Source organism: Numida meleagris, chromosome 5 (genome assembly GCF_002078875.1).
Source record: "Numida meleagris isolate 19003 breed g44 Domestic line chromosome 5, NumMel1.0, whole genome shotgun sequence".
NCBI lineage: Eukaryota > Metazoa > Chordata > Aves > Galliformes > Numididae > Numida > Numida meleagris.
The window spans coordinates 6,903,854-6,928,590 of NC_034413.1; the positions used below are offsets into that span (position 1 = coordinate 6,903,854).

The 24,737-nt window shown below is 40.0% G+C and overlaps 1 protein-coding gene across 1 annotated transcript in view; it reads left to right on the forward strand.

Moving 5' to 3' along the window:
• The window catches only part of GFRA1 (GDNF family receptor alpha 1), a 143,976-nt gene that overhangs the window by 69,309 nt on the left and 49,930 nt on the right, over positions 1-24,737 (forward strand). Inside the window, exon 4 of the mRNA XM_021399248.1 lies at positions 16,805-17,144. Coding sequence (XP_021254923.1) covers positions 16,805-17,144 — 340 coding nt within the window. The remainder of the gene's footprint in view (positions 1-16,804; positions 17,145-24,737) is intronic.

The following is a 24,737-nucleotide window of genomic DNA, read 5'->3' on the forward strand; positions in this document are numbered from 1 at the left end:
ATCCCAATATTTAATTTGCATTGAAAAGAATTAATGATTAGGAAGGGACAAAGTGCTTCATCCAGCAGCCTTATCTCCATTGCTTGTAATAGGACTTCCATTGTATGCTTGGGGTGCTGATTAGCTCCTCTAGTCCAGTTGTTTTCAATACTTTCCTGAACAGTTAGGAGAGACCCTATTATCTGTAAGGCTCAAAAAACCATTTGTGTTTGTCGAGGATGGATGCTGTGAAAAAGTTCCTTGCTGGACGGACAGCAAAGCACACCAGTCCTTTGCTTGCTGGATGAGCACTGTAGATAATGACCATCTTCACTGTACTACCTGTAGGTCAGGTACCATCCTCACTGTGAGCAAGCAGTAATTTTATTTGTTCTGTCTTGTTTCCCACTGCTGAGACTCAGTCTGGATTTGCTGTGTTTCTTCAGCAGTATCGCATTCCTGTAAATGTAGCCCTAGTCACTGTTGACCTACCTCAAACTGGCTGCTTGTATGCTGGCCAGAAGAGACGTTGACAGATTCCATCATCCTTCCCAGGAAGATACAAAGGCAGATTACCTGTTTCATGCATTTAAGATTCAAGAAGTCCTTATTTTATTAATTCTAGTGAATCAGTACAAGTGTAAGAAGGTGATGGGGATAACTGATGGTGGATGGATTGTCCTGCTGTGGTGGCTTTATGGTCTCCTGAATAAGGACTGTTTGATCACACTGTGGGGCTTTGAAGCTCTAGAGATGCGAGTGCACTCTCCAAGATCCTATTCTCACCACAGATTACTTCAGTTAATTTGCATGGGAAGACTATCTACTTGTGTATTCAATCTCACATGAAACAGAATACTAATAGAATTTTGACCAACTTTCTTCCATTTCAGTCTGTTTTCAGAGATGTATCAGAATGCTTCTACTTTTCTGCACCACTCTGGTAACACAAAGTCACCACAAGTCTCTTAACTTCTCAGTAGAGGTGAAAGTTTACTTCATTCACCAGTATAGCAAACAAAAAAGCAATCAAAAGTGCCTTAGGGCTCACCTCTTGTGTCTGCTTATTCCTCAGTGATCTCTATGTATTTGAGGAGAATAGAGAGATTATTGACTTTAATAATTACTTCTTTCTACTTAGAAATTTCATCTAAAGATATTCAAAATAACTTAGCAAGCAATTTAGAAAGGCAGATTTGAGATATTTGGCCTGTAACTTATGGTATGTTACCACATGACACAGCACAAAAAATATTAAAGGTTTATATTTCCTTTTTGGTTTCAAGTTCAACTGTTTATTGAATAGAAAACCATAAAGAAATGTTAGGGGTTTTTTTTTGTTCTTCTGATGGCCTGAAAATGCTCCTGATGAAATTCTCTGTAGTGTACTTGAACAAGTTAAAGCTGTCATTAAACCGTTAATAATTATCCTTGAGAACTTACAGTAGAAAGAGAAGGTCCCAAAGGACGGGGGAAAAAACTAATAGTGCTAGCAGTACTGATCTTATTAAAAATAAATAAATATATATGTATAACTATATATACACACCACACACACCATCAGTAAAATAAACATGGGGAAATGAGTGGCTCAGGGAATTACAGTCTTGTTCCCAAAGACAGTGTGTGGCAAGATGATAGAACAGAGTATTTAAAAAAATGATTTAAAAGCATCCAGGGGATGTAAGGTGATAAGGAGGGTCAGTGTGGATTCATTAAGAACAAATGTCAAAGCAGTCTAATATCCTCTGTGACAAGGTAATTGTCAATTGGTCTGAATTGTAGTATGTGATGTTTAGGTTGGATATTAAGGAAATCTAACTTTAAGAATAACTGGATCTAATACTTTGGAGGCTGTAGCATTCCCTGTAATGAGATATACGGAAAAATACTTTGCAGAGGATGAGCTCATTTCGGTTTGCCACAGGAGGATGAACTGGATAACTGTTACAGTTCCTTCCAGGCTTGAATTCCTCTGATCTTGTTAGGACTTCACTGCACAATGCAAGCCTCACCTGCTTAGTAGAATATGTGACTAAGAGAATTTCCCGCATTTGTTCATTAGTATTAGCAGGAGAAAAGCACCACACTTTTCTTCTGCCATTTCATATGGAACTTAAAATGAGCTTTTTGCTCACATGGTTGCATACATACATGTATGTCCACTGCAGTCTCAGGTTGAGAATTTTCATCTACAAGCTGTTTTTCATGTTCAGTTATATATTTTTGCAGTGATTCACCAGATACAGGCCAGAGTATTATTTTCAAATATCTCTTTAAATCACCAGACTTCTGTGTCCTTATGGAGCCTGTTGGATGACGGTGAGATGAGTACCACTGTGAGAGCTCTGGCTACATGGATTGGATTACAGGATCATTTACTGGTTTAATCCATTTTTAACAGGATTACAAAAAAAGAAAAACACCTCAGTTTGTACAAGGTACTTCATTTTGTCTAGCACTGGTGCAGAAGGCCTTGAAATACAAAACTGCTGCGTCACAGATTCCCACAGGTGGGATTTCTGCTTTTGCATCCTTCATTTATGCGAGAGCATAAAAGTATGAACTTTATCCATTGTATGCTGCCAGAATAAAAAAAAACAAGTTCTGCTTTAATCTTCATTGTTACAGCCTTCTCATAATCCTCTTGTGAAATGATGAGTGGATGCACCCCATTTGGCTTAAAAATATAGATTTATATCCAGTTAATTTGTGGATAAATATGGGTTTCTGCTATTGATATTTCTCAATCCACACAAAGTGGTTATATTAATACTGAAACGTTATTAATCAATAGGTAGCTTTTTAAAAATACATCACTAAGACTAGCCAATTACCGTTAAGTATATATCAAAGGCGACAGAGCAATCTGACTTACACTCATGGTCCATTAGAGAGTTCCAAACATTTTAATTATAAATATATCTTTTTCTGCTGTGAAACTTAAAAAGCAAATTAAAATTTCCAACCTCAAAAAGCTAAAACCCCCTCATTCTTCATTTTTTTCAATTTCTTTTCATTCAGAAATGTACAAAAATGTGCTTAAATTCATCTTAGTCTCTTGAAGTAGAACTAAATAATCTGCGTGTTGTTTAATGCTATCTTGAAGATATTCTACTCTGTAGGATGACAAAAGTAAGGTATAAAGACAGATCATGTCATTGAATATATATAACTCTGTTTGGTAACAGTAATTAACTCTATTGACTTTCAGAGAAATTGCATTATTTCACTCTCTACCAAAGTAAAATCTGACCAGAGCATATAATCTACCTGTAAATTCTCAGAAATATTTTCTGTACCGAAAGAATATAGGCTGTAATTTTGGTGCCTATTTATACTTTGCTCAAAGATTAAATACCTGTTTGAAATACAGATCCTACTGTGACCGTTTATGGAGTCAGAACTGATCCTTCTGCTTTAGGAATGTGTCGGCTAAAGTAGAGTATTGCGTTGTATTTTGCAACCAGATGAGAAACTATATTTTCCTTTGAGATTATCATACCATTCTTTATATACATTTCTTTATTTAAGTCATCTATTACCCCTCTGGCTCATGTCCCTTGACAATTATCCAGCATAAGCAATCTTCGGAGAATAGTGTGAGGTGCAGCCGATTGTCATGCAATGCAAGTGAAATCTTAAGGTGAACATTAGTCACTCTTTTAGACATGTTAGCTTGAAGTGGAAGCAGTCAATTATAGACTGGAGGTTTTATGGCTACATTATTACCATCATACTATTAGGTTTTCGGCAGTAGCATTCTGTTTGATCGATCTGTGCCAAGACATTGATGGATAGTTTTGTTCTTCAAATGTCAAATATGTGGAACTTTTGTACTTTATTTATTTACTCGTACACTATGATACTGTGAATATTTCTCCTTTCTCCATCATTTTGCCTTTAACAGCTAATCATGATTCATTTTATTTGAAGTTTTACTGTTGATTTTGATAACATTTTCAATCTTTTTTCCCATGTTTTTGAATTTCAGAGTAAAATATGGTATTAGAAATACGCTTAGTTGTATGTGTGAAAGGATCACAGCCGTAGGAGACCTTGGAGACAAGAGTTGCTGCTGATACAGAAATGCACATGCATGCACTCTAAGTGCATGCTGTTATCCAACATGTAGTGAATCTGGAGATTCCAGTCTCTCCTCAGAATGTTGTGCTTGTTCTGTGGGTTGAGGAATTTTGTTCTTTACCATTTCATATTCCTTTCAGACTGCACAATAATTTTAGAACACTGTTAGCCTCAAGATGCATCTTTAATTAAGATCACAGGCTTTCATCTTGCTACTATTTGTTTAATTAAATGAAGGCATTTGTAACTGTATTCAAAAGAAAAAAACGCTCTTGACACTCAACAATACGTTTATGTGCGAACTCTTTTTTTTTTAGTTTTGATGAGATGAAGATGTGTGTAAATGCACTTGGAACAAACAGCGTATCTGTGTAGGGTGCTGTTATTCTCCCATCTCCAACAGAACTGAGAAGAAAATCTGTCTCAGCTTGTTTACGAGGGATACAAGTTCTAAGTACTTGAACTGTCTGCCAGGATTTTTCTCAGTGCTACTGATTTTGTTCCTCAAGGAAAAGAAAGTAGAAAAAATGGGAAATGGAAACTTGCCAAGGTTTTCTGCTCAGTCTAGTTAAGCATCAGCATTTTCAGAGAGAAATAACCATGGTTCACCCATTCTGAATGGGCTTCAGTGACACTCAGGAAATCAGAGGAACTGCCCTAAACTAAAGCCATGTTTTATGCAAGAAGATTCAGAGAGCTGTAGTTTCTGTGTTACCTCGTTGGATAGTGACTGATGTATTCTGGTATATTCCAGAGGAATGGCATTTAACTACTGCTGTGCAAATATAGTACTCTCTCTCTACAGTTGCTGTCTCAGCAACACTGTACTGGCTGTAGCCCAGGTGAAGTGAATGTGATTAATATCGTTAATACGGGTGATCGGTGTTTCACAACCAGACATTGAAGCCAATACTGTGTGAGTGTCCCAGCAGGATGGGAGTACTGATGTTGTCAGAGTCGCAATCTGAATTCCTGGCAGCAGTAGCTCTATTTCCCTGATCAGAGTTGTTAATGCTGAAAAAAAAAATACTCATTTTGGTAATTGTTGTAGTTTTGGTTACAGGAGGATTGTCCACTCTTGGTTCATCCCTTCTGTGTCCACCCAGTGCCTCTTGGGTGGCATTACTGACGCTGGATGGCTGTGATTCCCCCACTCCAGTTCTGGCTACAGTTCTTTGGTGCCTGTGTCTGTACATGTGTGTGTGTGGAGTGACTCTGAATAAAAAAAAAACTATTTAAATGTGAATGATGTTGTCATTCACCTTAGACTCAGTCCTCAGTCATTAGGAAGTTTTCTCTTTCATTTGTTTTTACATTACTCCTATGTACATTTGCATTCATGCATTTGTAAACAGGTACATTACATAAAAGCTCATGTATTTTTCGTGTATTTTAGAGTTAAGTATGGAGTCAAGGAGAGCGTAAGCTGATATCCAGTTCATGATAGCACATACTCAGATGCTTAAGTTGATTTAAATGGGTCTAAAAGACAGGCTGAATTGGGGCATAAAACCTGAGTCCAGAATTTATTGAACCTTGATCCGGAGTTTATTGAATCAAATGGAAGTTCAAGTGCAGTGTTTATGGGCTTTGGACCAGACACTGTGTAACAGACAACTGAAACATGGGGGCAGTAACTCAAAAAAGAGACATGATTGCCATGATCTCCATGAAGTTAAAATCATTAGATTTCCTGGTTTCCATTTCCCTCCCCTCCAGGAAGAACTACATTGTTTACATATGAAACAATAGAAGAGTTGGAGATGTTTAAAAGATGATAATGGTAAACCTGACTAGCTCAGGGAGAGGCCTCAGCAGAGAACTGGGTAAAGAGAACACTGGAGGCAAAACAGAAGGGAGCTGGGTGTCACACGCCCTATGTGGTATAAATGGAAGTGGAAGGGATCTAGAGTAGACAGTAGGGAATGCTGTGGTCTAATTTATTAAATAACATAATGATTTCCAGTTAATAAACCCCCAGTTGCACGTAGGTAAGTGACATACATCATGCACGGCTGCCTTACCTTCATTTTGTACTGCTTTATCTTCTGCACGCACAGTAGGATAGTGACCATTATTAACATTATTAAATCTGTAAGTCAGTATCATTTAAGTTACTTATTTCCAAAGTATCCTATTTCCTCTGTTCCATTAAGTGCACCTGCCTCAGTGCACACTTCTCCTTGGTCATTGGCTTTTTGAAGTATCAGCAGTGAGTCTTAAGACGAAGCAAGCAGCAGCTCAGTGGCTGCAGCTGGTGTAAGCTTCCTGAAGCTGATCCACAGTGACCCGTGAATAGACGAGAGTTACCAGGGCTGCTGTCTTCCCATTGTGATGCATTTATTTCTATTCAACAGGGTTGCACTGGGACCAACTGGTAGAGAAAAGAAGAGCAGCTGGTGGTGGATTAACGGGATGAGGTTATTGTTTGGTAGATAGGACAGATAACTATCTCTAATGGCTTTCAGTAGCAATAGGGAAAGGGGGTGAATCGGCGCCCCCACAGCTGCTGTGACTTTTGCTTTTCACTGACTCTATTGCTCTCTCTGTTGCCATGATGGCAACCTTTGCCCCACCCCTACTGCTGTTGTCACTAATTGAGCATCTGCCCTGTTTTTGTTACTGCCGCTCTCACCAGTAACATCGATGAGATTTTAGTCTCATCTTTTACTTGTGCTAATGTACTTTTGCCATAACTGCAGGGACACACGTGTCTACTGGATAGGAGTTGCAGGAGATCTTTAGAGTAGGTAGAGTTTTCGCTGCTTGTGCCAGAGTCTTTTCCCCACTTTCTGCGTTCCAGTCTTTCCTTATTTATCCCATCAGCTACTGTTGTCAGATTCGATTCACAATCACTTCTCCAGTCTTCTGTCCTCTCTTGATTTTCCTTCCAAAAGAATAATACTGTAGAATAAGCAGGATAATTTTTCTACTAAGGTTTTATGTACTTTGACTCCTTTTTTCAGGTTATAGCCATCAGGAGCAAGCTGCTGTCATAGATAAGCTAATATATACTCCTGCAGTAGACAGTCAATGCGTGTAAACCATCCCTACCTACGCTGGTATTGCTTGAGGCTGGAGTAAGTTATGCTTCAGCAACCCTTGAATTAACAGGTTTTGTCTGTCTGTAGCAATCTCCTGAGTACAACTAGTAATGGTAACTCTTGGTGAATAGATTTATTAGTAAACTCAATTTTACATCAAATCTAGGAATAAAACAGAGTAAGTTTAAATATCTAGAAAACATGATTTATGAAGAAAGGATGAATAGTTTGGCAAAGAAGAGCTTAAAAGAGTGAAGCAGTGGGAGTTTGACAGTCTTCAAGAAATTAAAAGCCATTGCTAAGAGAGTGGAAGTAAAGTTTGGAAAGAAATAGTAGGATTGGGTTGCAAGAAGTGGTAGCTTGATTAGATATCAGGAAAAAAGTTTAATGGGAGATACTGTATAGCTATTTATAGAGGCTGTGGAGTTACTGAAAAACAGGTTAGGTCATAGATTAGGTGGATAGTTGAGGTGGCAAGAGACCTTTGGACGTCATCCAGACCCCACTCCAATTTCCACTCTCTGTGGAGTTTTTCTGTCCAAAGTATATTTTTTCCAATTTAACTGTTAGGATAATGTGGGAGATTGTAAGGAAAGGCATGCTGAAGTCAATAAGAATTGACACTCTGTCCACTGAACCAGTCGTCTAAATGTAGAAGACAGTCAGGCTTGATTTGTCTTTGGTAAATCCATGCTGACTGTTCTTAATCACCTTCTCTCTTTCATATGTCTTCAAGGAGGGCTTGTTCCATAGTCATCCTCACAACTGAAATTAGGCTGACACACCCGATGTTTCTTGTACCCACATGTTTACCCTTGAATATATTTATAACATTAGCTTCTTGTGATTGCCAAGATATATGAGGAGTTCAGCTTCATGGTGACATTGTCCAGACCTTTCAGCACTTTGGTATGCATCCATTCTGGTCCGATGGATTTGGTTGTATCTAAGACAGCATCAGTCAGGATTTGTATATTTGTAGTTCAAATTGAAGGCTTTCTCAGTCCTTTTCCTGTTGCATCAAATGTTATTCATATTCCCATCTCTGACCGTTTGGTTCACCTACGACTCCTTTTCATGTTGAGATAGCATGGTTTTGTACGTGTTTTTTATGTGTTCACTTCCCATACTTTAACAGCTTTATTGCTTTAATGAAGAAAGCAAAACTGAAGTACATAGCTTTATTAATAAGATAATTCGTGGCATGTAGGCGGAATACTGAAAAATGTGTTGGAAAATTTCAAAATATTGGACCTCACAACCAACCCTATGTTTACATTTTATAACATATTTTATGGGTATAATTGAAATAGGACAAGCTATAGGAAAGTAATATTCAGTAGCTTAATATTTTGCATGGTCAGTGTATAGTTATGTTATTGAAGTGATATGTCTACAAATTCCTGTCACTAATTTGAAATTCAGTTTTAAAGTTTTTTTCCGAAAAGTGTTTGGACGTTTGGCTTGGGCCTTTGTGGAGGTTCATTTCCTTCTAGTAGCTTTTCTCCTTCCATCAGACATATCTTTTCCATCACGCTGAGCTTAGAAATCTTAGAAAGAGCCTTAAGTTAGTCAAAAACATTTGCATTTTTTCTCATACTTACTAATAAATGGATATGTAAATTTCTTCTGAAATGAGACATGAAACCAAATAGTATTGAAACATTTTATGTTCGTATAAAGGAGTATCTATAAATGTGTCTGCGTGCGTATACATATGAAGGATCTAGGCCATCTTTATGTAAGTATATACCAGGCTTTCAGTGTGTGTAATTGTAGAACTCTGGTTCGGTGCACTAGTGTATAGAAGGCAAAATCTCATGGTGGTTTTATCTTCAACAACAGGAAGGAAGTGCTAGAAAAAATCATTTTATTTGGGGCCAAAAACCTTTCCTCATCTGAAATCCGTTGTTATTTCAAGTTTCCCTGTTACAGCTGAGGGCATATCTGGCCCCTTCTTTTCTGTAGCTGGCAATACTTCAGGAAAAAAGCAGTTGTTAGTGAGCAGAGAGAGGATTTTGGAATTTCCTGCACTCCTGCTGTGTAGATTCAAATGCTAAGTTTAAATAATGGATGAACCTAAGATTATTATAATTGATCATTGTATGATTTATACGGAGTAATTATAACTAGGTTGAGAAAGAATTTTCAAAAGCTAGTTTCCTGGTAGCCAGAGCCATTAAATAACAGTGTGCTGCCAAAACAAAAATTAGGTGGGAACGTAGCCATGGAGTTCAGAATGTCTGTCCTCCATCTGATTTATAACTCCCCTTATGATGACAATATCAGTGGTATTTTCTTATTAGGAGCAGTAAGAGCTGTTTGAATTGTTTTTCTTTCTAAACAGAGCTTTGCATTGTTTTAAGCTTGGTCAAGCGTAATAACTAGAAAACTGCAAAAATCTAATGTATAACAAAACTAAAAGGTGTGAGAGGTTGAAAAGGTTAATTAAAAGTCTAATGATGGCATTTACTGAGACAGTCCAATTAATCACTTTATTCCAGCAGTCATGTGATACAGAAACCATTGCTGCAGATAACTGACTGCTAGTCTGCATACGCTGTGTTCATTCAAATCTGTTTTTTCCTAAAGGACTGTTAGCTTTTGATTTTATTTATCTCAACATGATTTTTAAATAGTAGCTAATGTTTAACCCTTAATCCTCACGTAATACGCTTCATCTGCTCTCACACTGAGCAGTACGGGAGCATTGCCCCCTTGGTACTTGTAGTCTCACAGCCTCAGGGGGGTTGCTCACAGCTTAATGGGATTGTAGGTATAGGAGAAATAAAGCACTAGAAATACATCATTATGTAATGTGATCTCTCTGAGACAGTGTATGTGACCAACAAAGTGAACTCTCAAGTGTCAACAAGCACATTTAAATGTAATTTTTACCACGTCAACTGGAAAAAGACAAAAAGAACCTTGAAGGATCAATTACAAGGGTCGTAACCTTATATTATCTGATTTGCTATAATATTCACACAAGCTTTATTGGAATGGAACATAAATTTGAAAAATAGTGAGATTAGAAAGGATCTCAATGCTAGAGCAAAGAGCTAGAAGCTTTCTCCTGGCTTATTTTGCTGGGGCAGCACTTTAGAGGGAGCCCATTATAAGCAGGAGAATAGTAGTTATGTTAACACGGTAATTAATCAAGTCCGAGGAAAAGAGGAAACAAGTTGTGAATTCAATTCTGCAGTAATAAAAAGAAATGCTGAAAGTTACCCTGTAAATTGGCATGACTTTGGTAAACAGTCCCTCACTGTGCCTTGAGAACTGCACGCAGTAAATCACTTCTCATGGCAACCGTGTAGGTTTGAATATTTTCTCAGTTTTATGCTGTATTTCTGTATGTGCTAGTTCCTTCCAATTCTGTTAACTTACTATTTAGCTAATAATAAACTACTGAACAGCATGACATGAGAGCATTTGCAGTAACACGCTTCCACTGTGAATATTTGTAAGGGAAATTAATTAGAAGAACTCAGCTGAAACCGTGGCGATAGCCTTCCCCATCACAAAACCAGCCTCTGACTCGATACAGAGCATGAATTGTATATGGAATGACTGCAGATCTCTGCTCCACAAAAGAAGTAAATTCTGTATATGGTCCCAGTCACACGTAATCCATCCTTAGTGATAGTGCAGTGTAGGTACATTAAAGAGACCTTTACACCCTACAACTCTTTAGTGTAGAACTGAAATCCTTGGTGCAGTAATGTAAGAAACAGTGTCTGGATCTGTTTCCAACAGCCTCTGTTCAACAGCGTCTGATTTTATTCATGCATTTCTGCTTTCTATGTGAGATACTTTGGACAGAAGTAAAAGTAGCATTAAAGAACAAAATTCTTGAAACTTAGATTATTGAAAATTCAGAATAGCTCCACTGAATAAAATTGATTTAACAATGCTGGCGTGAGTATAATGCAAAACTGCCATCCTCAGTGCCACATAAAAAATTAGGAATCCTGGCGTAACCTTTCATGCATTTGTAGTAGAAATGAAAGGTGATAGATCAGGATGTTTGTGTGAGTGAAGACAGAAAGAATTTAAGCAGCCAACCACAATGTTATTCACACTGAGTAGCAGGGTTTCCTCTTCCTCCCAGCTCTCCTGGAACAAAATCTTGAATCAGTTCTTCATAGGCTTTCAGGACTTTCCTCTTTCATAACCTGTAGGTTGAAGTACGTGTACCTCCGCCAACCCTTGGGGCTTTAGCCACCATGGAGTTATCTGCTCCCCATTCCTTCCCAGAGAAGACAGAAGTACCAAAGGAACTCTTCAGTCATTATTTCTCCCCTGTTTCATCAGCACATATCTGGCATGGGAGTTTTCTTTTGCAGTCTTTATCATTGCACCAGGAAACGGTCAACTAAAGGTAGCAGGATCTAACTCTAAATAGACTAGAGTTCTGCTAGGTGTTAAAGCCCACATCCAGTGGTGAACTGCGACAGTGCAAGACAGCACATAGGGCATGTGGCCCTTTTAGAATTAAACACCCAGGAATGGACCACAAGGTGGGGTTATGCATGTAAAAGTCAGGAGCCCCTGCTTCTAGGTGGTAGCTAACATTTCTTGTACAGTACACAGAATCCTTGCAAAGTTCACAGGATATTTTGTATAGAACTACAACAACAACAACAACAACAAAACTGCACAGTAAATGTCTAGATAGACGACAGGAAATACAGAAACTGCAGTGTGTTGGAAGTCCTTGGACCTGAGGATCTGGATTTGGAGCCTCAGGCAGCAGGTGCATCCATCTGTGCAGCAATCAGCGTCTGCTCCTGGGAACAGAGAGCTTATTGGGAGAACTGAGCAGGACTCAGTCTGCTTTAACAGGGCGCCATGCAGAAGATGTCAGGGTGCATTATTCATTGAGGTAGTGATCAGAACAGTCTTTGAAGAAGCAGGAGGCCTGTGCTCTGCACTCTTCTCTACAGGTTTTCACAGAGCCTTGTAGAGGATCCTGTGGGCTAGAAAGAGGAGGAATTGTGCTATAGAAAGGATTACTTTGTTTTTTAAGGGATTAGATGAAGAAAATGCAAGCAGGATCATGTCTCTGCAGCCTTGCAATTAAGGCAGTTATCTTCAGGGAGGGAGTCCAGGTTTCCAGTCATTGCTTTTGTAAGAGAAATAACTCTCCTGGGCACTGGCCAGAGCCAGCAGTCTGCCTCCCAGGGAGAGATCTCCTTCTGAGGCTGAAGCATCACGCCGTCTCTGGTGTTTGCAGTGCGTGCTGTTTCCTGTACACCTTTCTGAGAATACCCTATAGTGAGGTGGTTTGAAAACACTTATGGGAAATGGGAAGAGTGGTTCTGATTATCCATGTGAAGGAGGGCAAGATCTCCCCAATCCTGACTTATGATTCACCAGTGAACTCTCATAAAAACAAAGGCAAGTCGTTCTGAAGAAGGACTTTGGGCACAGCAGTTGTCCAGAACGTGGTAGCTGAGCGATGAACACTTTCTAATCATGTGTTTTGGTTCGCACTAAGCTATGTTAATGTTCATGATCTCTGCAGGGCTTTGATTTGCAATTAGAAATAATTTGTCCAAGAAAAGGGTAGTTTATTTGAATCCAGTAAGATACAGATAAGAATATTGCCCATGTTTTCCTTATTTGTTTAATCTGCTTTTCTTACAAAGCCCAGGTGCTTTGGTGAACCCCATAGCAGTACTTCTGTTAAATTGGGATCATGGTTCTCCTCCTTATCCAGGTCAGGTTTTGATTCCTCTAGGCTACATTCTGTATCTGCTTTAGAGTAGGCCCGTACCCATATGGTCACCTCTATCCCTTTGCAATTTTGTCTTCCATGACATTAACTTTTACTTCTCTCTTTACAGCACTCCCTTCTCTGAATATCCCAGAAAGCCTACTAATACTAATTACTTGCAAATAGTAATTGTAATTTTAAAAGCAACCTCAGTAAATAGCTTTTTATGTACTGTAAGAAAATTGCAAACTGTGTCTATTCTGCTGTTTAATATGAATGCTGTAGAACAAGTGATAGTCCTTCCATCTCACCATGTAATGGGAGCGTGAGTAAGCTCCCAGTATCCTCTGAGAATCCCTTTGTGTGTAGCGTACCATGGGTCTGAGGAGAGAGCCAAAGGCTTAGTAGGTGCAGAACTGAAATAGAAATGGAAATGCAGGAAAGATGAAAGATCTTGAAAGAGAGAAAATGATAAGGAAGATCACACAAAGCAGAGGAAGCCCTATTAAAATTTAGGAACACCTCTGGTTAAAAGGATTTGGCTTCTTTCTGTTGTTTTATCCAGGTCTGAATGGGGGCTTGAGTTCACCACAGCAAGCTGGTGCCCAGTGCTGCTATCGCTAATGGCTCTGGTGATTTCTGGGATGAGCATTGCTGGCTGCAGCATGGGGACCAGTGCCTTGCACACAGGCGGCACAGGGCATCAATTACAGGGCTGGAAGTGGCTTACCTGGGAGTCTGCAGAGATGTGGCAGGAGCTGAGAGCCGCATGGTTTGGCACAGATTTCCACATAGGACCCAAGGCAAAGCAGACCTGGGAGAGAGGAAGCTCTTGGTGGGGAAATGCAGCAGGCAGGAAGCTTCACTTGTCCCAGGTTGTGGTCTGACCACCCTCCATCCTTACCCAAGTGCCCCAGGGGAGGGGGAACTGAAAAAAGATCTTACACAGATCTTTCCCGAGGGACACTGGCAGGAAAAGAAGCTCTGGATTAGATCCATTAGCTCCTAACTTAGTCAGTACCTAGTGAGAGCCAAACTTCTGCCTGCCTTAATAATTTAAGCTTTGCAGAACAGAAGCTGGGTGAAATTTTGACTTTATATATTACTGCTGTGTAAGTAATCCTCAGAAACATTCTCAATCCTGTTAACTGTTTGTAGCTACCACAGGACTTAAGAATAATCACACTGTACTTTCTCAATAAAAATAAAGCAGAAAACATGTTCTGGATGGTAAATTGTGTTAAAACGTGATTTAAAAGCTTGGGAGAAGCTGGCGCTAATGAGAAGTTTAGACAGTCTCATTTAATTCAAGTGCAGTTGATGTAGATCTCTTATGTGCTTTGTGTTAGACTTGGCTATAAAAGGTAGAAACAAACTGTATCATGTGATGATAAATATACCAGAAACAATAGCAGGAGACATATGGATCAAAATAGAGGAAGCAAATGGCAAGTTACAGCCAGGGGTAGTTAAAAACAAATGAAAAACAGAAAACATGATCCATGTTCAGAGTTCACACAGGAATGAAATTCTTGGGTATGTTATAAGTTGTATGAAAGATATGAATGAGCACTGCTGTTCTTTATGAACACTTTGCCAGTAGTTCAGCTTTCCTGCAAGGTAACATTCACTGCTGTTGGTGTAGTCAGTGAATTTGGCTGATGCTCTGTTTTTCTGAAAGCTTCATTAGCCTGTCCTTTTTTGAGGTTGATTTTTGAGGTGTTCGTATTCACAGCACTTTTTGATTTTGTAGCAGCATTTGCTACTCCTTTCAACCTTTAATGGCAAATGTGTATATGATTATTAGCAAAGGAGTGCTTTATTACATCGTGCTTTTTTTTTTTTTGTAAATACTGCTTTATAATGTACCACACGGTAAGTTGATGTCTGTTTGCATTGATATGCCCCATTTAGAGCTCTTCCACAGAATCTGATTTTAAAGAGTGGAATTCAGCAGTTGACTCCCAGGCACAAACAACCATGTAATTACTCTGCAATCACACAGTAATTAGCATGTACTATTCATATATTGCATAATTATATGCCCTGCAGATTACATAGTAATTATATTTGTACCAAACATATAATTCTATATACTGTATCACAGGAAAGAAACTTGGAGAGTTCACAGTTAATACTATAGTTATAAGTGAATATAATACAATTGTATATAGAAACGTTACAATCTTATCAGAGGGTTGTATTTGGTTTTCTCATCTCTTCTGCATCTGGTTTAACTTAAACTGGTAGACACTATTATAAGAAATGCTTGGCTGTTAATTTATGGTCAAATGTTGTATGTTTATAATGTAATGTGTGGAGATAAGCAGAAATGTACAGCTGCTTGTGCAGGAAGCTGGATGTGAGAAGGATTGGCGTGAATATGAAATACATAAATGATAAACGTATGAACACACTGAATGTAGTTACAGCACATTGTTTGAGTGAAAAACAAATGTTACGGATTTTTCCTAAGTGTTTGGTTGTTTCTGCCTGTCTGAGATGCGCGGGGTAGTAGCAGGTAATTTGTACATGTAGTGTGAGGAGTGTGCTGGCACCCATGGCCAGCCTCAGGCACCGCTGGTTCAAGGGAATGCAGCAGCTCCATGCACTGTGTCAGCCCAGCTGCCCCATCCTTCCAGCCATGAGAAAAGAGCGGGGGCTGGTGTCCTGGTCAGGGAATGGGGCAGAGAGGTGGGAGAATGGAGAGGAATGGCGCTGAACTGTAGAAAGTCTTCGGACTGAGCTTTTGGGAAAAGGTGGAAGATCTAAAAACAACGGTTTTCTTAAGAGATCCTTAGAGCATTGGGTCCTGTTTAAAATGTTTTACCCTTGGCCATCCCTCCTAAAAGATTGATGCAGTGTTTTTGATATTTTGTTTGGCATGCAAATTCTGTAGCAGTGGGAAATTAATGTATCTTCTTGGATCTGTGATGTTGGCATTCCCATTATCCAAAGCAACATTATGATTATTCTTAATTGAATTTTGCGCTCTAATGCCAGTTGCCTTCATTTTCAAGCAAAGCATATGTTGGATTTTAATATGTGGATGATGTATTGCAAAATTAAATGTGTAATTACAATCTTTTATCTGAGTTTAATTTTTTTCTCTGTAACTTACAGTGTGCATGTGCATGCACGTGTACAAGGGAAAGAGAATCCTGGTATTAAAATGTTTCTTTCACATTGACTTGTTAATACTGTGTCAGCTTCAAAACTCAGAGCTTCATAAAACTCTCAGGGTTCAGGTGGCATCTACAGATCTCATGAAAGTCTCTTGATCAGAGCCTGGAGCTCACAGGCTTGGTGGGTTGCCGGTGGGTTGCCCTGGAGTCCCCGCAATAGTGGGGCTGCCCTGCTTGCCTTGCTGTCTGTGTCGGCTGTGATAGCAGGCATGTGGCTTTCACATTCTGCAGAATACATAAATTACATTTAAATGTCGTTTCTTGGTGTAGACGCTGAATATCAGTTATACTGTTGAAGGAAAAAAATAAGAGAGTAACTTCTTTCCAAACCCAGACTTAAGAGTCAAGAGTCCCACTGTGTTCTTGTGCAATGGGCCACATGTATCCCTTCCAATTTACCGGTATAATAGCATTTAAGTGAAGCCAAGTCTTACCCAATTTTCATCCTGCACGTCATTTGCAGAGAAGATGAAGTACAGCCTCCTGGTGTAGTCATTGTTCATACGCCGGCACTTTGATTGTAACACATGCCTGTACTCTTGATCACTCATTAAGCCATTACCATTTGATGGTCGGACTAGATGAACTTAGTGCTCTTCTCCAACCTTAACAATTCTGTGATTCTGCCCTTAGAAACGTAAGGAATGGTCGCAGGTTCTGGCACTGAAAGTTTTGCATGTATCGAATATATAATCAGGATCTCGTTAACGCAATGAAATAAAACACAAACGTCAAAACACAATATGAATGTGACACGTTTCTTACTGCTGTTGTGTTGTTTTTTCTAGTGGAGCCAGTACTTTCAAAGGGGAACAACTGCTTGGATGCAGCAAAAGCTTGTAACCTAAATGATACCTGCAAGAGGTTCAGATCTGCTTACATAACCCCCTGCACCAGCAGCACGTCTAATGAAATCTGTAACAAGCGGAAGTGTCATAAGGCCCTCCGGCTATTTTTTGACAAAGTTCCCCCAAAGCACAGCTACGGGATGCTCTTCTGCTCCTGTCGAGACGTAGCCTGTACAGAAAGGAGACGGCAGACTATTGTTCCTGTGTGTTCATATGAGGACAGGGAGAAACCAAACTGCCTGAATTTGCAAGAATCCTGCAAGAAGAATTACATCTGCAGGTAAGATAGCACATGGCAGGGGAGTGATTAATGAGGTGCCAGACAGAACTTTTTGGTACTGCTGGATTTGCCAGGAGTAAGGGTCGGAATGTCCACTAGGCAACGGGAGTCGGGGAAAGCACCAGAAGTCTCTGACATCCTTAACAGAGTAACAAAAGCCTGCATCTGGTTACAGTGTGTGCCTTCTTCAAAACTGTTTGCAGCTACTCCCTCTCGTTCTGAAAGAATCGTTAAATGCCTGGTTTAATTTTCACAGATTTCTGCTGGAAACATTTTAATTAGGTGTCTCTATGAAATGATATCTCAGAGTTATTTTTATGTCCCATTGGCAGCCAGGTGAAAATAGAATTATTCATTATAATGGGATTTATTGTCATTGTTACCTAGTATATAAGCTCAAATAACAGTGGATGCAAGCCACATGGTGCATTTGGTGTATGGTTGGAATACATGGACTCCTTGCAGGCTTTTGCTTCCTGGAAAGAAAAGGGGACTAGATCCCACTGTCTTGTCACTGCTGTTTTACTCTTGGAATTGTTTTATTGGCCCTGCTCTGGCAGAAGTGCTGGGCTGATGTAACTGGAGGGTCATTGATTCAGTGACCCGATTCCCAGTCTCTTCCCTCAGTGGGCTCAGCACGGAGCGCTGCTTCGCACGACAAACTGGCTCCTTCTGCTTTCAGCAGGTTCCCTACAGGTTATCGCGCGGTGCTTGCTCAGTGGCATACAGATCCTCCACTGCCCTTAGGAAATGCTTTACTCCTGCCTAGCATTTTGTATGTTTATATAAGAATGCTGTTCTAATATCGTGTTTATGAAGTCATGCCCAAGAATCTTAGTCATCTCTAATGTGTGCATTTTTTGTACGTGGTTTACCAAAGTCTCCGAATTAGCAAGTAAGAAAATACACACTATTGTTAAATGTCAAGGACACCAAAGATATGTGCATATATGTCTTGATAAGTACTTTCGCATGTCTGATAAAATATTTACTTTGTTGTTCACGCATGAGCCCTCCCCTGGTGATCCTAAACCCCTGACCTGAGCACTGCATGTGCCTGAGGTGCTGGCAGGGGAGGAGCAGCAGCGCTCTGCTCTGCGTGGCTCGGGTATGTCAGGAGCCACTTCTGTGCTGGCACAGACTGGAGCAGCTTGAGGTCGGGGCAGGGCTTTCCCTGCTGTCCAGTGAGTCGCATTCAACACCTTGATGGCTCCTGCAGTTTGTGAAAACTGGATGCTGGTTCTGGGATCAGAAACACTTGTTTTCCATTTCAGCGTTGTGTCATTAGTCTTTTTGTTTGCATAAATTATTGAACCTAGATTGTCTTACTTAACACAGGCCCTGTTAAATAGCAGAGTTACAGCGTCTTCACTGTTCTTCCTGCCAAAATTTCAGTGTGTTATGGTTCTAATGAGATGGGGGAGAGGCTTTTATTGGGATACTTCTTCCTGTTTTTCAGGCTGTGCTCAGGAATTGCTTAGTTAAATGAATATCATTACTTCTCTTACGACCATGTTTTCCTTTGGTCAGCTTTAATCTAATGTTTTATCAGCAGCTAAGTTTTTAACAGCATTTTGTTTAATCTGTCTTTCATGAGCCTGCTGTCGTGCTTTCCCCATTCCAGCTGCAGAACAAAGCTTTGTAAAATGTGTGCTTCTGTTGCCGAAAGTTGCAGCCGATGCTGGAGTGGAAATGGATTTCTTTAGAGTTTCTTCCCATGGCTGCTTTTCTTTAAACTGCCAAATTAAAATGTTTGGACTTATGGGCGGGCAAACTTTGTGGGGCTGGGGCAGGGTCAGCAAAAAACAGTGCTTGGTCCTGCCCCTGGGGATACAGCAAACGTTGTGGGATGCTGACAGTCATCCCCTGCTAATGCCTTGAGGGCTGTTTGAACTGCTAGCGTGGTTCGTGCTTTCCCTCTCTCCTGTCCAGGAGAGGAGGAATCAGCAGCAGAGCTATTCCATTTCATCCATAACATGGTGAAAGGCATTTTCTTTGAATTGTTGTACACTTAGAGGGAGCTGGTGTGGTTGTTCCCAGTGATTTACAGGAAAACAGCGGCTTGGGCAGGGGAGGAAAGAAAGGGAAGTAGAGATGACATCCCCTCCTTGCTATTGAAAGTTTTGGCATTGATAAATATCAATCTACATAGCAATTCCAGACATGTATAAAATAATTAAAAGCTGTAGTTGCAAGACATAATTCTAACTCTGATAACTTCTCATTCATTTTGAAATCAGAAAGAGTATCTAAATGAGAGAATAATTTGAGGCTGTGTTCTGACTGCTGTGAAACCAAGTCATTTAGAAACTGTTATTTGCGTGCCTGTTACATCTATTAGAGCTTCTTCATAATGCCAAGCAAGACAAGGGGAACAAGTTCTGAAGCATTTCTGAAAGTACTCTCACAAATGTTTTGCAAATGTTAGTCATTCAGAAATGAGAGTTTTGAATCTGCCCGTATTACTTATAAAATATACTTGGGCCCATGCAACAAAAAAAACAATCAGTTTGGGATGCTTTTTAGCAGCTTTGTTTTGGATGCACAGAATCACAGAATCGGAGGGGCTGGATGGGACTTCCATGGATCATCTAGTCCAACCCCCTGCTAAAGCACATTCCCTAGGGCAGGTTACCCAGGAAAGCGTCCAGGTGGGTTTCGAACATCTCCAGACAAACAGACTCCACAACTTCTCTGTGCAGCCTGTTCCAGTGCTGCTGCCCTCAAAGTAAAGAATTTTTCCTCATGTTCATATGGAATGTCCTGTGTTCCAGTGTGTACCCGCTGCCCCTTGTCCTGCTGCTGAGCACCACTCACTGAAAGAGCCTGGCCACATTGCTTCCGCCCTTTAGTTATTGATAAGCGTTGGTAAGATCCTCTCTCAGTCTGGTCCAGGCTGAACAGCTCCAGGTCTCTCAGCCTTTCCTTGTAAGAGAGATGCTCCAGGCCCCTCGTCATCCTTGTGGCATTCTTGTGGATTCTTTCTAGAAGTTCTCTGTCTGTCTTGAACTGAGGAGCCCAGAACTGCACACTGTAAATATCACTGAATCATAATGTCATTGAATCATAATATCACTGAATCTGTTTTTGAAACAGAATCAAAATGAGGGGGGCAATTCAGCCAAACTGCAGGTACCACTGAGATGGTAGGACACTTAGATTGTTTTTTTTTCTCTTCATTCATCAATCTGTTATATCATGTAAACTCTTAATCGAGGGAAAAAAAGGACCAGAAATGTCAGGAAATGCAAATAAGTTCTGACTTACGTAAATAGTCCTAATTTTTCAGCTTCATCAAAATACTGAATGGTTTATTTTCATTATCATTCTTAAGCTGCCTCTCCTTATATCCAAGTCCATATCCCACTCTAAAATGGATTTGAGGCTTTCAGGCATACCTTTCATATATATCTGTCAATTCTGACTGAAAAGAAAGACGAAACAACTTAGAAAAGGCAGAAAGAGGCCATTAGAATTCTTTTTATTATGAATATAAACAAAACTTGTAAGGAAAGTTGTTGTACGTCAAAAACTTTCACCAGTTGTCCCAGAAAAGCTCAAACCTCTGAGAAACTTCCTATTCTGATTGCTTCAACAGCCACCAGTTACATTTCATGAAGTTGACTGGCGTGTTTTAGAAATATCATTCTGTTGTGAAAACAGAACAGCATGCTTCATTTTTGCTAGTATCACGTTTGACAATATTTTAAAATACTAATTCCTTTGAGTAACAGAAGTGTGAGTCATTAGTTTGGTCTTTTTAATAATCGGTGTTTTGAATTTGCATACGTCCTCTGTCTTCTGGATAAGTTGATCAGGCGCTGAGCAGAATGATAATAATACAGACGCGTGACTTACCAGAAGAACAGAAAAGTAGAGGAGTATCAATTCAGTCAGGTGCTGTAAAGATCTGAAAAGAAAGATATTTATTTTCTTTTTTGACTTCTTAGAATGCTTTCTTTTTTTCCTCTTCAATAAGATCTAATTGTAGAATGTAAGATTCTTGTCCTTCAGCATTGCTGTACTCGAAATGGTGGTGAAATAGCAAAAAGTAGTTCTTGGCTAATTTCCAAATAAAACCACAATATAGTTATTTTTGACACTCTGTTTTCAGAGAGCCAAATCTTTACATGTGCTTTCATTGGCACATTCTCACCCCTGGTACAATCGTTTGGGGATACTGCTGTCAGCAGTTTCTGGTCACCTCTCCTGTTCAGTCTTGGGGCAAGAATCATTCAATTCTGTATGGAAGATGTCTGCATGCACAGGTATAAGAACCTTGTGTGAAGTTTCATAAACGTTTTTATCAGTGCACAAAATAGCTCGTTCACAGTAAAAGCCAGAACAAAAGCTCAGCTTACCATCTTCCTTGAAAACATAAGAAACTCGCCAAGAAGTTAATTTTCCTTCTTTATATTCTGTTGACATCTTTTAATGATAATTTGCAGTGAAAAAGGAGCCTTTATATCTGTGCTTGTTTTCCATAAAGAGTGTGCAAATCAATGAGTGTTTCATGCCAGTACCTGTTTGTAAAAGTGGCTTCTCTGCAGGAGAATGCTGGGTGTTCCCATAGCTGGTAACAGTCTGCAAACCCTATACCCTCTTGGGTAAGATTTGCCAGGAGAGAGGTTGGTTAAACACTGTGGCAGGTTTATGAAGAGATGTGTCCTGCTGTAGAAGACAGGAACCCAGCCTCTCATGTTAGAAGGGGGTTGTCTCCAGTTGCAGCATTAACAGGTGGCAGGAAGGAGGAAACTCAAAGGGTGCATGGAGGAGATAAAAGAGGTGGAGCAGAAATAGGCTCTTTTCTTCAAATTCTCTTTTCCTCAGACTTCACTTTCATTTTTCCTGCTTATTCCCGTGTTTTACCCTCATGCCTCTTCCCATTGCTTAGTCTCCTTTCATCTCCCCTTCCCAGGTCTCTCAGTTATTATCTGACTTTCACTGCCTCTCTGTCATGTTTGAACCCTCTCCATTACAGCCACTTACAGTCCCTCCTCACAGCTCTTCTGTGCTCTGCTCTTTTCCTCCCTCAATATCCTGCCCCAGTCCAGTGATCATCTGTGATTCAGAAAATGAGAGGGAAACATTGGTGCTGCCTCCCCGCCTGAGCCCCATGGCTGATGCTGGTCACAGGGCAGTTGGCCAGCTGTTGGGCTGGACTGCGTGGTCTCCAAGTGGCTCTCGATGTAGGGGTTCAAAGGACACTCACTAAGCGTTGTCATGAAGGATGCAGTGGCAGTGGTACAGTTCTGTCTTACACAAATAGGGTTTGCGTCCCTCCGGCATGTGTGTATCAGTTGGGCACTCGAAGCTGTCTGACATCTCCTTGAGATTACTGTTTTTCTGTTGGTATGCAAAGGCAGGACAACATGTAGTTTTCATAATGCTACGAAGGGCATTAGAACTTCGTAGAACTTTCTCTAGAAATCAAAAGCATTAGAATCAATGCTTTTGATTTCTAGAGACATGCAGGCTGTGTCTGTATCTTATGTATGGGGACAGAGTCAGGGAGAGGGCGAGACACCTCCTGTGCTGCCCGGCTATCCCTGCCTTGGATGCAGAATGTCTACAGTGCAACAGGGTCTGCCTGGGATGGGGCTACCAGCAGATCCCTCTGCTCTCTGAGTGTTGCACTGGGGCTTGTCTAGGAAAGGCCCCTGGCTGCACACGACCAGGCGAGAGAGGAAGAAATGGGAAATCTGGCTTTCACACTGTATACTGCAGCATGCCTACAAGCTTACCTCGCATCTGGAACCCAGCCTGTGCTTGAAGAAGAATGATTTACATATATATATTTCATGAATATATATATACACACATATATACATATAGACACACATATATATGCATATATGTATGTATATATTTATGTATATGTATGTATTGCTGGAGGTACCATAGTTACAGAAGAGAAAAAAAAAAAAGGAATTAGTGAGGAATGATCACATTTCAGAAAATGCAGACAATGTGGTCTAAGGGGAGGTGGGACAGAAGCTGGGTGCTTGGCAGCAGACATGTGAGGGTGTATTGGAGGGGTGGGAGAGGAATTGCTAGCCTGGGAAAAAAAATAATGTAGTCTCAGTAAAATAAGCAAAAACCTTTCAAATCAAGGAAAAGTAAAGTAGAAAGCCTGGAATATTGTATTATTTTCTTCCTTTCTACTCCTTTACATGATTCATAACATCGATGTCTTTCATTAGCAGAGCAAAATAGACATAGTATTCATCTCCCCTCCCCCATCGAGTAAACAAAGGTCATTTTAAATTTCTTCCCTCTGAACAAACCTCAGAAGGAATCAAGCAGTTCCTCCTTAAAACATAACAGTAAATCCCTTTGGAATCTAAAAATCAGAACACCCAGCAAACCAAGACTGCTCTGTCCCTGTTAAAGTGTAGATAGATCTCATTCTGCGATGCCAAGATCTGCTTGGCCAGTCCTCATTTATACTCCCTCTGTTCTGCTTAAGAAGATCTTGAAGATTAAAAGTTTGCTGGATGATTGACATTTTTCCAAAAGAAGCAAAGATGCAAGCAAGGATATAGTAATTAGAAAAATAGCTCAGTTGTATTCCCGCACCAAACCTTCACATCGCTTTATGCTTTAACAGCGAGGAGGAAATCCTAAAGCACAGGGTGTTTTATGCTCTAGGAAGCAGTAACCACACAGTATCTTCGCGCTGAGGTCCTTTGGCACGCAAGCTTGAAACGCTCCGAGCAGCATGTCTGCAGCCAGCTAGAGCCTCCAGCCACTCCTGAAACCCAGTAACCACGGAAAGGTAGTGTAATTCTTTTGTGCCTGTTATCTGTAAAACAGAAGCTATGCCTCAGCATTATCAGAGCTCTATGGTTCAGCCACCTTGTTTTGCATGGTGTAGCTTTGGCAGTATCCCTCACGACACTGAAGACCTGCTAATTCCTTCCTCATTATTTTTAAGAACAAGAGGTAACTGCGTTGCTGATAATTCATTATTCCTTGTCTACAGAGTTACAAAAATGAAAGAGGGAATGCAGCATCTGTGTGACCATATAACAATCATAAAATAAACTTGAAAACAAATGATTACACTTTTATAGACCATATTCAGATACATGACCTTCCATGTCAGTCTCGTTAGCAAAAATAATTCAATGGGTTAAAGTACTCACATCCACCAAGTATACTATAGCTCTTATAAGTTGGGGGTATATGTATCGTCCAAGCATGGCCCTTCATCTCTGTGTATCATTTTATCTGTTTTCTTACTCTAAGTGAGAAAGGAAAACTGCCTATATAGTAAAAAACAAAAAGTACAGATTAGAAGCATGATCCAGAAAGGGGGTTACAGCCGGGGGAATTTGGCCTTCTTGTTTCTTTGTCATGTACGACAGATGAAACCATGTTTGTTAATGAAACAGTTTTACCCATGTTTAGTCAAAAATACTGAAAGCCAGCAAAATTAGATTTTATATTAAACTTTAATGGAATATAAATTTGGAGCAGCTCATGTTTTTACGGTTAAGCAAGCTCTTAATTGCTTTGCCGGATGAGGTTCCAGTAAGAGTACTGTCACAACTGGTTCACTGAATTGTTAATTGAGAGATTTTTGTAGAG